General features: G+C 40.1%; 1 protein-coding gene across 1 annotated transcript in view; it reads left to right on the top strand.

The window, feature by feature from the left end:
• LOC138756327 (sodium/hydrogen exchanger 9B2-like) overlaps positions 1 to 15342 on the top strand; it is a 189006-nt gene extending 173664 nt beyond the window's left edge. Inside the window, exons 12-13 of the mRNA XM_069922855.1 lie at positions 4717 to 4909; positions 14261 to 15342. Of these exons, the coding sequence (XP_069778956.1) occupies positions 4717 to 4909; positions 14261 to 14328 (261 nt within the window). The 3' untranslated portion in view covers positions 14329 to 15342. The remainder of the gene's footprint in view (positions 1 to 4716; positions 4910 to 14260) is intronic.
• Positions 15343 to 15667: the final 325 nt, after the last annotated feature.

Here is a 15667-nt window from a genome sequence, read left to right as displayed (position 1 = left end):
TAAGTGGTGAGCTGTTAGCAACTTGCAGATGAGGAACCTACACAGACTGTGGGTTGCTAGTGACTTGAGGTCAAAATTCACACCAGACTGCAGGCTGCTGGAGACTGGCTTCTGAGAACCAGGTATCAGAAGTAAGATTCAAGAAGATCATGAGGCAGGGAGGGCTCTTGAAGGCCCCTGGGCGCTGAAGGCTTCCTCATCATGTTGGAGATTTGGATCTGAGCTCAGTTGCCAATGGCTGGATTTGGAATCTTGTAAGGCTGCAGAGACTGCGGCGGCTCTGGAGGTGAATCCACGAAACCTCGGTGACTAGGCTCTATGCCCACCCACCGGAGCTCCTGATGCTCTGACCACAGACTCTCGCCTATGTCACCACCACCACCCCCTTCTCCCCCCCCCCCCCCACCAGCCATCCAACCTCCCAAAGCCTTGACTGTGGAGTCTCACCAAGGCCCTGCTTGCGCGCCCATTGGAGCTCCTAACACCTCAATCGTTGGCTTACCACCCAGTCCTAGCCACCCACTCACCCATCCAAGTTCCCTCCACCTCGAATGACACAGGTACTTACCACAGTCAAAAGTAGTATGCATGTAAGAGTCAAACCCCTAAATTTTGTCCTAAAAATTGGTCCACAAAATTTGACTGTTACATGCACATATAAGGTATGTGTATTTTTTGATTATTGAAACATACAAATTAGCAGTTCAAAAACTTCATACAGTATATGAATAACTATTATTACATACATATATTTCTTAATATTTATACAATTTTTTGTAACAAAATGCATGTAAGAGTAAAAATGTGCTTGTAATATTTTTTCATGTCTTGAGGCTCTCAAACATCTGAAGTTTATCGTATGTGGCTCTTACATTAAGCAGGTTTGGCCACTCCTGCTCTAGGGGGACTCTCTTTTGCTTCTCTTTCTTTGACTGTAAGGGGTGCTGGGCAATGTTAATGGCCAATATTTGCCTTATGACAGACTAATGGCAATTTTGTGTAATATTACATTTCTGTTTTATTACATGACAGTAAATTTTATCTGTAGATGTGCCTTGTGTGTTACATAGTCAGAGACCTTTGCCAAATTGATTCAAAATTCTGTACCTTTGAAAATGGACAATAGAATTTGTTTACAGGGTAATTGAATGAATTAGACACATCTTTGAGTGTACATGCAGAGAAGGAATTAGTATCTACTCAGAACATTGTGCCTGGAGTGGCTCAGTTGTGTGAGGAGAGGGAAAGGCAAGGATAGGATTTGTTTGAAGGGTGGTAAATAGTCCTCACTGATACATGTTCACTGTACCCAATTGGGTGCCGTGTGGCAAAACTCACAGCACAGCTCAACTCAGGAATTATTTTCAAAGTTTACTGAATCTAAGCAACATAATATAAAATACTACAAATAGGATAAAGTGACATGATTAACAGAAGTGTAACTGCTAAAGTACCGAAGCACTGGTGCAACATTTAGACATTAACATTCTTACATGGCTTTGACTTCATTACTAACTGTAAATTCAGACCCCATGTTATTTGCTCTCTCACTGGTGATGGCTCCATTTGTACAGTCCTATATGTAGTTATGTTACAAAACTTTCCAACTTGTGATACAAAAAAAATGTCACCCCTTTGAGAATTGATTGTCACAAACCCCAGCTTTGTGATTGTCCTTTCTGCGTCTGGTGTAGTCCTTATAAGGCTGTGTCTCCTGACCTAATTAGACCAGCAATACTAACTTTCACTGAAGAGCACCTGGCAAAGTTTTCATATTTGAATGAGTTTCCATAGTCAGTCAGATTGTTAAACCGGTAGAGAGAAAACAGATGGGGAAATTGTGAACAAAAAGGATTCTTCCTTGAAGCTTTTCTACACAGTCTTTTTTTTCCAAAGTTCCTTATACAAAGGATCCAGGTTTCTCTTGGAAGCTGACTAGAATTTTACGATGTGTACCAATCAAGGGTTTTTGAACAGAGCAAAAAGCCATGAGGCATGAATATAAGGTGTTGTTCCTCCAATTTGCGGGTGGCCTCAGTATGGCAGTACAAAGCCATAGACAGACATATCAGTGTGGCAACCACTTTAATTTCACAAATCATTTCCTCCAACATGTTTGTTCATGGCCTCATGCTGCCAACTGAGGCCATCAATTAATCATAACAACTTTATTTTCTGTTTTGGCAGTCTCCACAGATGGCATTGATCTCCAATTTCTGTTAAATCCCTCCCCTATGTCTCTCTCTTTTCCTATCCTTCTGTCTCCTTTCATCCAGCCCTCTTGCCTTCTTTCCAACAGAGAGCTTCCCTTGGCACTCTCACCCATCACTTCTCAGCTTTTTTTCTCTTCTACCCTACCACTATATCCACCCACAACCTCTTATCTGTTAGCCTTGCTCCTCACCCTGCCCCTCTCTCTTCCCCTCCACCTTTTCATTCAGGAGTCTGCCTGCTTTTTCATGTACCTGATGAAGAGCCCAGTCCTGAAATGTTGGTTAGTGTTTACTTCCTGTGGATGCTGCATGACCTGATGAGTTTCTCCAGTATATTTGTGCATTGCACTGAACCCCAACATCTCCAGACTTTGTTGTTTAATCCTTATGAGGTCATGGCTTTCTAAATGCACATAAATCCAATCCCCAATATCTTCCACTATATTCCCTACCACTGTTATAAGGCTCACTGCTCTACAATTTTCTGGATTATCCCTACTCCAACAAAGGAACAACAATAGCTACTTTCCCATTCTCTGGGACCTTGCCTGTTGCTAGTGAGGACACAAAGGTCTGTCAAAGTCCCAGCAATCTCCTTCCTTGCCTCTTTCGATAACCTGGGATATGTCCTATTAGATCCTGGTGACCTGTCCACTTCGACTCTCTTCATAGGACCCTGCACCATCTCTTTCTTGATCTCAAAATTGTCTTGCACATTATCATTCCCCACACTGCTCTCACTCTTCCCATCTCCTTCTCCTTGGTGAATAACAATGCAAATTGTTCATTTACTAATTTGCTCATGTTCTCTGTCCTCAAGCATAAATTTCCTCATTGTGTGTGGTGCTATACACTCCCTAATTATTATGTTTTTATTTTTAATGTGAGTAATGTACAAAATGCCTTGAGATTTACTTTAATTCTACTTTCAAGGACATTTTTCTTCTCATCCTCTCCTCTCGCCACTCCCACAGTTTTATTCAGGCATCTGTTTTATGCTGATACCCAACAATGGGCTCAGGGCGGAAATGTTGACTGCCTTTTACTTCCTATGGATGCTACATGATCTGCTGAGTTTCTCCAGCACTTATGTGTATTGAACTCAACCCCATCATCTGCAGATTTTTTTGTTTACCTCTAAGGACATTTCATGTCCCATTTAGATTCCACAATCTCCTGTTTGAGGTCTTTATTGCCAATTTTTTAATTCCCTGAGGGCCTCTCATCCTTGCCTTAATCCAGTCATAATCTCACAAATGACAGGTGATGCACCATCAATAACTCCAAAAGACTAGGTTATGTAAAACTGATAGGCTTATATTAGCAATAGAATGGAAGCACATCCACGCTGGTCGACTGTCCTGAACTGGGAGAGGGCTATGGGACAGGAGTCTGTGGGAGGAGCCACAGGTACAGTCAGCCAAGGGATGTGTCCAGACAGTTAAACAGACATACAGTGGTTTACCACACCAGGTTCTTTTGAGGACTGGAATACTGCAAAATGTTCAAAAGGTACCTTGGCATAAACTCGGTCATAATCAGTTTAAGCTTGGCCAGGAAAGTTCCAGAGAGAATAATCAAGGTCAGAAATAGCAATCAAATATGGGTTGATTAGAGAAAGCTAGCATGGTTTGTGAAGGTGAACTGTGTCAAAATAACTTGGAGTTTTTTTTTGAAGATGGAAGATTGAAGGAAATGCAGTTGTTTTAACTAAATGGACTTTCAGAGGACTGTTCATGAACGCCGGATAATAAGCTTTGTCATCAGCATTCAAGCCCAGTGAAAAGAAAGTGGCTGCAGCAATGTAGATGCAACTTTAGGGAAGATGCAGGAGTCAGGGTAGGGTTCCCAGATTGGAGAGAAGTGGAGAGGAGCTCCTGGCAGCTTAGTATCAGCCCCATTCCTTATACATAATAATGACTTGGGTTCACAGGGCAAAATTTCCAAAGTTTCAAATGATTCAAAATTTGGAAATGTAGTGAGTGAGCTGTGAGAAGGATCAGATCACAGAGAGGCTGGTGGAGATGTCAAGCAGGAGGCACATAGAATATAATGCTACATGCAATCTACCAGTCTCCAAATTCATTCCCTCCCCTTATACCAGTTACTTATCCTCTTCAATCCTGATGCAGAATCTTGACTCGAAACTACGAATCCCCCCCCCACCAACACGCTAACTTCCTCCAGCAATATGTTTTCCTTGGTCCTGATTCCAGTATTTGCAGTATCTCTGGGTCTGCTAACTGCTTTCCAATTTGGGAAATGACATGATCTTTTGGGCTGTGTATGCTTTACATTGCTCTCTACTGAAATCAAACCACTACCATGGCTCATGAGTCAGGATGAAAAATAATGCAGTGGCATTTTGTAGATTTGGTAAAGGATCTTTCCAGGAGCCAAAGAGATGTTATTGATGCTGCGATCATCCTAAGGTTTCATGATGTGCCCTGCTGCCAAAATAACTGAATATTTTGTATTATACATTGTCTTTTGTGCTGAGCAGGCTGCTATCGGGTCAGTAGCTTTGGACATGGCACGAATCCGGAATGAAAACACTGCGGTAGAATATGGGATGAGTGTTCTCACACTGGCATTTCTTGGAATTCTCATCACAGCTCCAATTGGAGCCATTATTATTGGCTTACTTGGGCCCAAACTACTGCAGAAAGAGAAGCCACATAAACCGGTGGACACAGGTCAGTCCTAACCTATACAGCTCTTCTATCCATTGATCTGAGGTTTAAATCTTCTCTTTGAAGGAATCCATTCAGTAAGCAAGTCAAATCAAATAAACATGGATGTTCTGTAAAGATGGTTGAGTGAGAGACACCTGGAGTGCTATCAAGACTGTTCACAATGTCAAATTTTATTTAGAGATTACTGTTGATCTGCCTTGCATGTTAGAATTAACGTGGCAATGATGATAGATAGGCACTGCTTTATAGAGTTACCTTTCAGCATGGATGGTGGGCTCAAAGTCCTGTTGCTGTGTGTACAAATCCATGGCCATGGGACATTTCTATTCACTCCATTTCTTTTCACATTTTCCAGCAGTTAGCTTTCCTTTCAAAAGTTAATTCCATATGTTCATGATGACCAGACCTGGAAATAAAACTAAATGAATACTGCAGCTATTAGTGGTCCCAGGGCTGGTTCATCCTTCTCATGATCAGTGGCAGAGGGCAACATCAGTTCACGATGGCAGGATGGCACCAGCTAGTACAAAGGACCAGGGAATGTGTAAACAAGCAAACAGAACAATGACACGAGTGAAATCAGATACATTTTTTGGTTAATTTTTATCTATAGGAGATAGTGATGGGACTGGTGGTAATACAGGTATATTGTGGATAATGTTAAAAGGAAGAAGCAGATACAGCAGGGTCAAGTAACACATACAGTAAATATTTCAGATCGGTGACCTTCCAACAGAAGTGTTTTCTGCTGGTTTTGGACAAAAGAAAATATGTAAAATTAACCAGGTCAATGTAATCCAATTAGTTGAGGGTTGTTCCAGCCATATTGTCTCATCATCTTGAAATCTTTAGTTAAAAAGCAAGCATAGAGAGAACAATTTTACATCTAGGATACCTCAGGAGCCATTTTTCCAATTGGTCCAGTTTCTATCTGCATAAAAAGATATCTGCAGTGTAAGTTGTGTAAGTATTGAACAATGAGAGAGGATAGATAGTGGGCTAAAAGATTCATTTAAACACTTTTATGTACAGCCTCATTGTAAACCCAAGTTATCCTGTTAGCCCAGGAACTGCTCACCCAAAGCCAATTATTATTGTCAAATGATGGAGAACACAGGAGAACTAAGTTGGCAGGGGGATGGGAACCTGAGTGTTTTTTTAAAACTTAGACATGTAGCATGGAAACAGGCCTTTTCAGCCCATGAGTCTGTGCCGCCCTATTTACACCCAATTAACCAGTACCCCCAGGGTATAATTTGGGTCAGATGATGGAGTATTTGAGGGAAAGGTAGATGTAATATGCAATGAGACTATGAGAAAAGATAGGCAGTGGAGAGGGCATAAATGCAGCCAGTTGAACGAGTTTAAATACATTCACATTAATGCTATAAGTATAAAGAATAAAGGTGATGAACCTGAAGTATGGATCAGTACATGAAATTACATGTAGTAGTTAGAAAATTGGCTGTTGCAAGGGTAGGATTGGCTGGTTGATGTTCCAGGTTTTAACTATTTCAAAAAGGTAGAGAAGGGTGGTTTAAGGGGTGGGAGAAGTGGCAATGCTAATCAGGAATCATTTTGCAGCTGCAGAAAGGGAGGACATTGTGGAGGAAATATTTACAGAGTCAATATGGGTCGAAGTCAGAAACAGGAAGGGAAGTATTCTACAGGCCTCCTATGTAAAAATAACAGGGCTGTTGTCATGGAAGACAAGAGAGGTGCAACATTTGGTCAAGAGGAAGAAAGAAGTGAAAAACAGGCACAGCTATAGAGAGAGTCATAGAGTCGTTCAGCATGGAGATGGACTGGCACCTATGGCAGGGATGCCAATGCATTAAAATAAACAGTGAAAAGGAGGTCTTGCGAGAACTGGCCTTGGTGGCTACCATGATGTATTTGGCATTGTATAAATGAGAGCAAATGCTAGGACGAGTGTACCGAGCATGGTGAGCATTCCTTGTATGTCCGGGTCGACAGCAGCCACATTCGAGGGCGGGGGGGGGGGAGGGGGCAGCCGCCGCCTCCTCACCCCTTCAGGATGCACCCTCCCCTTCAGGTCACACTCCCCCTTCGTGTCACCCTGGGCATGTGCCTTGCTTGCCATACCTTAGATACGCCCCTACACCCACTACCCTTGAGTTTAAAAAAATTACCTGTTAAATCTCTCCACCCAAGAATTATGAGGCTTGCCCAGTAGGATTTAAGGAAAGCCAAGGCATTCTATACATGCATGAAAAACAGGAGGATGACTAGAGTGAGAGTTGGATTGCTCAGAGATAAAAGGGAAAACAAATGCCTGGAGTTCGAAGAGGTAGGGGTTCATCATGAATACTTCATTTCGATATTCACCAGGGAGAAAGACCTTGACAAATGCAAGGTCAGCATGGAGCAGGGTGTTGGAGCATGTTGAGGTTAATAAAGAGATGCTGTTGGAAACCTCTGGGACCAGATAGGATATAAACCAGATTCCTATGGGAAATAAGGGAAGATATTGCTGGGGCACTGGCAATGATCTTTGTGTCCTCCCTGGCCACAGAAATGGGATCAGAAGATTTTATTTGTTGTTCCATTGATCAAGAAAGTTAGCATGGAGAATTCTGTGAATTATAGATCAGTTTATCTTACGTCAGTGGTGGGAAAACTATTGGAAAGGATTCTTAGGGACAAGATTTACAAGGATCTAGAAGATAGTCAGAATGGCTTTGTCAGAGGCAGGTCGTGCCTCATGAACCAAATTGAATTTTTGAGCAGGTGGCAAAACAGATTGATGAAGGTATGGAGGTGGATGTAGAGTACCCGTATATGGATCTTAGATAGACCTTTAACAAGCTCCCCATTGTAGGCTCAACTAGAAAGTCGAGGCATAGGAGCCATGGAAACTTGCCCACCAAAGGCAGAAGATGATAGCAAATGCAGTGTATTCTGTCTGAAGGTTGGTGAATAGTCTGAAGGCTCTGGGACCTCAGCTCTTCATGATTTTTTTATAGATGACTTGGATGAGGGAGTGGAGGGATGGGTAAGTTTGCAGATGACACTAAGATTGGAGATGTGGTGGGTAGTGTAGAGGGTTGTTGCAGGTTACAACAGAATGTAAACAGGATGCAAAGAAGGCGGTGAAGTGGCAGATGGAGTTTAATCTGGAAAATAGCAAGAGTATGTGGTTAATGGCAGAATTGTTAACAGTGTAGAGGAAGAATGAGATCTTAGGGTCTGGGTCCATGGATCAAAGTTGCTGCGGGTTGATAGGGTTAAGAAGGCTTATGGTTTGCTGGCCTTCATTAGTCATAGAATTGAGTTCAAGAGCCATGAAGTGATGTTGCAGCTCTGTTAAACTCTGGTTAGACCACACTGACATCTGTAGACTTTCTTGTTTAACTTAAGAGTTTTTGTTCAGTTCTGTTCACCTCATTGTTGGAAAGATGTGAAGACTTTAGAGTGGCCGTAGAGGAGATTTACAAGGATGTTGTTTGGATTAGAGAATATATTTTATGAGGAATACTTGAACAAACTAGGGCTTTTCTCTTTGGAGTGACAGAGGATGAGAGGCTTAACAGAGATTGTAAGATTATGAAGGGCATAATTAAGGTGGACAGCCAGTACCTTTCTCCCAGAGGGGCAATGGCCAATATCAGAGGACACCTGTTTAAAGTGAGTGGAGAGAAGTTGGCGAGATGTTAGATTTTTGCAGAGATTAGTAGGTGCCTGGAATGTATTGCTTGGCATAGAGGCTGAGATAGGCACATGGCTGTAAGAGACATAGCAATTTATGGACTCTGAGGGAAGGCAGGGTTAGATTGATTGTGGAATAGGTTTATATAGGTCAGCACAACATTGTGTGTGCTGTACTGTTCTATTAACAAAGATCAAAAATTTAGAAAACTGCAATGACAGCAACTTCTGGTGACACACAGTTGAAGCAGCAGAGGGCTGATTAGGGATAACACCATATCATGACAGAAATGTTTTAGAGTAGATTTAATGGAGGTGTTGGCTTGGGTCATTATGATCTCGGGACCGTCAGAATAGGAGGACTCAAAGGAGCAGGGACTTGTTGAGAGCGGGAAATGGAGAAAATCAGCCTGGGTAAGTCACATTTAAAAAGTTATAATAAGCGTGGAGGGCAACTAAAGGGTTAAGCAGAGTGTTGATTTGTGGTAGTGAGTACTTGAGATGGTACGTTAACATGGACAAATAAAGGGAGGGGTAGCTAAAGAGGAGCAGCCCAGTGAATGAGGAGAGCTTTGAGGCTTTGGCCCCAGAGACTTCAGAGAAGAGTCTGAGGAACAGCTTGCTCCCAGTGAGGTAGGGCAGGTAAGTTTCTTTAATTAACAGGAGTAGGTAATAGATGCAGTAGTTAGGGCAGTCTAATGCTCAGATTGTAGGATGTAGGAAGTCAAGGGCAGCACGTTTATTCCTGATGACTACACCTGCAAAAAGTTAATCCAACTGCAGTTCCTGACAAACCAAGTTAGGAAGCTGGAGCTGGATGAACTTCGGAGCTTAAAGGAGGCAGATGTAGTGATAGACAGGAATTTCAGGGAGGAATCACCCCTAAAACTCAGGAGAAAAGTAACTGGGTGACTGTCAGGAGAGGGAATGGGAAGAGGCAGAAAGAGCAAAGTACCCCTGTGGCCATTCCTCTCAACAAGTATACTGTTATTACATTGGTGGGCAGGGTCAATTGTATTAAGATGAATGTGTTGCCAAGGCTTCAGTACCTCTTTCAGACTTTGCATTGTCCCGGAGATTCTTCCAGAATATTAATTCACAGGTAAGTAGGTTCATTTGGAACAAAATGGCGGCCAGGGTCTCCATGCAGAAATTAGCCTGAGATTAGTCTAGGTGGACTGAGATTACCAGACTTTAAGAAATACTATTGGGCAGCGTATTTGAGGTTTATCACCTCACTCTTTGAGGGAGGAGGTATACCATCTTGGGCACAAATTGGTTTGCATGTGATAGGTGAGAAGATAGCAGAAGACTTTATTTATAAATGGGACTCTAAATGTTGTCTGGTGACAAAGATACCCCCTAATTAAAAGCATATTCTTCATGTATGGAACAAGATTAATCAAAGCATTGGACTTAAAGTGGCGCTGTCTTCAAAAACACCCCTGACTCAGAATGGTTTAATACTATGGACAAGAGATAACAAGATATTGGACACCTGGAGCCAGAAAGGGATCAGGTGTTTTGAGGACTATTATGAGTGGGGTGGGGGGGGGGGGGGGTGGGGGAGGCAACTTCTATCATTTGAACAGCTTAAAAATAAATATGATTTGTCAAACAGGATATTCTTTTGCTATCTTCAGATAAGGTCTTTTTTAAGGGACAAATGAGGTCTAGCTATGGCCCTACTGGAGTGCAGTGGTATGGAGGCCCTGATTCGAAAGGGAACATGCATAAGTTTCTTACTCCAAGCGGAAAGCCCAAAGTCGGGTCTTCATAAATCTAAGCAAATGTGGGAGTCAGACTTGGGTGTAATGATTGACGAATGGTGCTGGTCATACCTGTGTTGTGACAGCATAACCACAATTAATAAAACTCAATACAGGCTGGTGCAGTATAATTTTCTACACCAGTTGTACTATACACTGCAGAAATTGAACAAGGCCAAGCCAGAAATTTCAGATCAATGTTTTAGATACGGCATAGAGATGGGAACTTTTGTGCACTCAACCTGGTCATGCTCCAAGGTTAGGCCCTATTCGGTAGAGCTAAGCCAAGTCCTAGAAAAAAAAAATCTCAGGTAAAGAATTTCCACGGGACCCAGAGTTGTTCCCGTTGGGAAACATCATGAACAAAGATAGTTAAAAGCAATTTTTGTTTAAGTAACCATTTGCCTTGGTGAATTTCTATTGCTGCTGGGTTTTGGGGTCTTCTGGGCCCATAACAATTATAAAGAGAGAATGGATGCTTGAAATGAGATTAATTTAGAAATTAATTCTACTAAAAATATTCTCTTATTTTGTTACTTGAGGCGCCAATTACCTTTTTCTTCTTCCAAATTAACCAATAATTTTGTTGAGAATTTGGTTTCAATTTATAAATTTTTTTGGATATCAAAGATTTTTACTTGTTTGCCCTATATTACTTAATTCTCTTTTTCCACCTTCTGTGCAAGATTCTGCTTTTTGTGAATGATTTAAGTTGGGTATCAATCTTTTCAAGATTTATTTATTAATTTAGCTTCATTTGAACAGCAATCTTTTAAATTTAAACTACCCAAACATCATTTCTTTAGGTACCTACAAATTAGGAATTTTTTGAATTCTATATTCTTGAGACTTCCTCAGGACCTTGTTATAAATATGATAGGGACTATCTACAATAAAACTGAGTCCAAAAAAAAGCTGATATCATTTATATATGATTATTATTAAAGTCTAGGGATAATTCTCTAGATAAGATTTAAAAATTATTGGAGCAAGATCTTCAGCTTTCGTTCTCAGTCACTACGTGGAATTCTGTCCTAAAACTGGTAAATTCTTCTTCTTTGTGTGCTCGCCATTTGATTTTACAATTTAAGGGAGTACATCAAGCCTACCTTTCTAAAGTTCAATTGGCTAAATTTTATTTCGTATTTCTTTGAAATATAACAGGTGTAGGGCTGAAGCAGGTATTTTGTTACACGTTTTGGTCTTGTTCCTTTCTTACCACATTTTGGGAAGATATTTTTCATAACTTTTCTTTAGTTGTCAATGTGAATCTGACACCTAATCCTTTAATTACTCTTTTTGTATCAATTAAGGCAACTGATTCGAATTTAACTCTGTCTCAATCCCATGTAGTTTCTTTTGCTTCCCTTATTGTTAGACGATCAATACTGATGAGATGGAAAGATGCTGTCCCTCCTACTCATACTCAGTGGCTATCAAATATGATGGCATGTCTAACTTTTGGAATAAAAATCAGATGCTCTTCTAATGTAATGGAATTAAACTTTTAAAGTTTTTGGGTCCTTTTATTAATTATTTTAATAATCTATAAGATCACTTAGAGCTTGCTTTGTGAGTTTGTGTTTTCTTTTAATGGTAGTGAAATGATATGTACTTACCAAAATATTTTGGAGGGGAAAGGGTGGAATTTGTAATATTTACTTTTTTAAAATCTTCTTCATTTTGCTATATTTTATGATATCTAGTTTATATGTAATAGTTTTTTTCTTATATAAAAATTTATTTCATATATTTCCTTTTATATATTACTTTTCATTTATGGCTACTATTTGTGTACTATTATTGTAAAAATATTGAAAAAGGAACTAGTGAGAATAAATTGGAAACAGATGTTTAAGGGTGAAAGCACAGAAGTAATGTGGAAGAAGTTTAGGGACCATTTGTGCAGAGTTCAAGATAGGTTTGTCCCTCTGGGACAGGGAAAAGAGAACCATGGCTGATGAAACAGGTCAGGCAAATAATAAAGAGGAAATGGAAAACATACATAAGATATAGGAAGCAGAAAATAGGAAGGGCTCATGAGAAGGATCTTGAGGAAGGACGTGGGAGTGTTCGAAGGGGGCATAAGAAGGCCTTGGCATGTAGAATTAAGAAGAATCCCAAGGTGTTCGATGCATATTTGAAAAACAGAAAGATGACGAGAATGAAGGATAAAGGAGGCAACATGTGCCTAGAGGCAGAGAAGGTTGGGGAGGTCCTAAATGAATACTTTACGTCAGTATTCACAAGAGAAAAGTACCTTGATCACAGTGAGGTCAAAATTGAACAGGCCTGTGTGCTGGACAACATGGAGATTAAGGTAGTGGAAGTGTTGGATCTTCTTAAAAACATCAAGATAACTCCCTGTGTCCAGACATGATATACCCCAGGCTGCTGTAGGAAGTGAGAGAAGAGATAGCTGGGGCAGAAGCTATAATATTTGAACTCTTTGGCCACAGGGGTGGTGCCAAAGGATTGGAGAATGGTAAATGTAGTCCCCTTGTTTAAAAAAATAGGGAAAATCCTGGGAATTATAGACCGGTCTTACATCAGTGGTGTGCAAACTTGTGAAGAGGATTCTTAAAGGTAGGATCTACGAGCATTTAGATAAGTTCAGGCTACTCAAAGATAGTCAGTATGGGTTTGTGAAGGGAAGGTCATGCCTCACATGTCTAATTGAGATTTTTGAGGAGGTAACAAAAGGAATTGATGAGGGTAGGGCGGTAGATGTGGTCTATATGGATTTTAGCAAAGCATTTGACAAGTCTCCCATGAGAGACTCATCCAAAAAGTCATGAGGCATGGGATCAGTGGAACCTTGGCTATGTGGATAAAAAATTGGCTTGTAGGAAGAAACCAGAGAATAGTAGTGGAAGGAAAGTCTGCCTGGAGGTTGGTGACGAATAGAATGCTGCAAGGATCTGTTTTGGGATCCCCGTTCTTTGTGACTTTTATAAATGGCCTGGATGAAGAGGCAGAAGGATGGGTCAGTAAGTTTGTGGATAACACAAAGATTGGAGGAGTTGTAGATGAAGCTGAAGGTTGTCGAAGGTTACAAGATGATATAGACAGGATTAAATCATGAAAATCTGCAGACACCATGTTTGAAGTAAAAACACAAAATGCTGGAGAAGCTCAGCAGGTCAAACGGTGTCCTTTATGTAGCAAGGGCAAAGATACATATCTGATGTTTCGGGCTTGAGGTATGAGAAAATGCTGGCAGGTGTCTGAACAAACAGGTGGGGAAGAGGGTGGCAAAGGCAGGAAATGATAGGTGGAGAAAGGAGGGAGGAGTCAGCAGCAGTAAGAGATTACTTAAATTGGTATGTGAGCAGAAAGAAAAAGTTTAAAAACCACTGTTTTAATTGTCCCTAATTGACTCGTTGTGTGCAGGGTTTCATAACTCCAAAGGAAATGGGCCATGATCATTTTTTCTCAAACAAAATATTTCATTAACAATTGGGTCTAGAGCAGTGGTTCTCCATCTTTTTCCCCACTAACACACCACCTTGAGTAATCCCTTACTGATCACAGAGCACCTATTACTTCGGGATTACTTAAAGTGGTATGTGAGTGGAAAGAAGAAGTTTGAAAACCACTGATCTAGATAAATTTCTAACGGCAAGATTTTTTGAAAGGTAGGTGGGATGCTAGGAGGTGAATTGTGAACTTTATCACCTTTCCCAAAGTATTTATGATTCTTGAATTGGCTGAAGGTCAAAGTGAATGAGAGTTTATTGTTATATACACAAGTATAATGTACAGATGCACTAACTTTCTGATGTGCTGCAGAAGGGTGACTCTTTGTCTGAGTGGGATTACTGCAGTAATGAAGCTTGCTGTCCATGACCAAGGGGGAAGACCTTTGAATTTCATCTACCCTGGTTTACATCTCTGATGTTTTGATCCACAGGTACAGAATCACAGACCATTTTATCATGTGAACCTGCACAAGGAACAGAAAATGACACTGAGGTCTGAGGTGGTCACCAAATTCTGTTGCCTACATTCTCTCAGAAGAATGTTTTGTATAGAGTATCAAGTGATATTTGGTTCCTGGAAATACTGTCCTAAAGATAGTGATGGAAATGACTTTTTAAATTATTTTGTTAATGGTTGTAAATTTTGTAGATTTATTTTTAAAAGAAACAATCAAAATGTACAAAAAAGTCTACTTGAAATTATGTGAAAGTCAACAAGAGCACCTAGCAATTTGACATTATGGATACATTCGTGCAAAGATCTGGACATTGAATAACACTTAAGTCGGGAAATCAAGGTGACTTAAATTTAGTTTGTACCTTATACAAGCAGAGTTTACGCACGCTGGAATTAACCCAGCTTCTCATGCTTATTAAAAAATTCCATTTTCAATTTCAGGTGTCAGTGATAGAAAGAATGTAAGACAATTTAATTCGATATCCCTGAAAATGATGTTGAATATCTGGCTATTGGCTCTCTCTCTGGAGGCTAATAGTGATGGGCACCTCCCAAGGGAGTGTGAATGAGTCTGGGATTTTGGACTTCCTTGTGGTTTGTGCAAATAAGACTTTGTAGAAACATATTTACACTTGGGGTTGTTCCTATCGCAATTCTGTACTAACGCAAAGAATGTTGCTAGCCCTTGATTCTTTTTCCTTGATTGCGTATAATTTGAATTAATCATGGACAAATGGCCTTCATAAATGACTTCTTGCACAAAAACCATCATGTCTGAAAAGATTTGGAAACTTTTTTTTAAAAATTTTTTTATTTTTCACACTATAAACCATATTGACCAAGATACATACAGACATTTTTCTTCTTAAATATATACAGTGTCTTTTTCTCCCCCTTTTTCCCCCTTCCCTTCCCTCCCTCACTCCCTTTCCCATTTATTTAAAGTTCAAACTATAAGATACATTAAACCCGTTAAACCATGTTGTCATTTAATAAAAATAAACAAGAAATTTTACTGAGTCAGTTCTTTTCATTATCTTCTCCTTCTGTCATTTTAGGTGGTAAAAGTCCACGGTAGGATTTCTCTATTGTGTTTCATGCATGGCTCCCATATTTGTTTGAATATTGTAATATTATTTCTTAAATTATATGTTATTTTTTCTAATGGAATACATTTATTCATTTCTATATACCATTGTTGTATTCTCAAGTTATCTTCTAATTTCCAGGTTGACATAATACATTTTTTTGCTACAGCTAGGGCTATCATAACAAATCTTTTTTGTGCTCCATCCAAATCGAGTCCAAATTCTTTGTTTCTTATATTACTTAGGAGGAAGATCTCTGGGTTTTTTGGTATATTGCTTTTTGTGATTTTATT

This window comes from Narcine bancroftii, chromosome 3 (genome assembly GCF_036971445.1).
Source record: "Narcine bancroftii isolate sNarBan1 chromosome 3, sNarBan1.hap1, whole genome shotgun sequence".
Taxonomy (NCBI): domain Eukaryota; kingdom Metazoa; phylum Chordata; class Chondrichthyes; order Torpediniformes; family Narcinidae; genus Narcine; species Narcine bancroftii.
The sequence above is the reverse complement of the archived record's forward strand: the minus strand, read 5'-3'. Positions and strand labels throughout refer to the sequence as shown.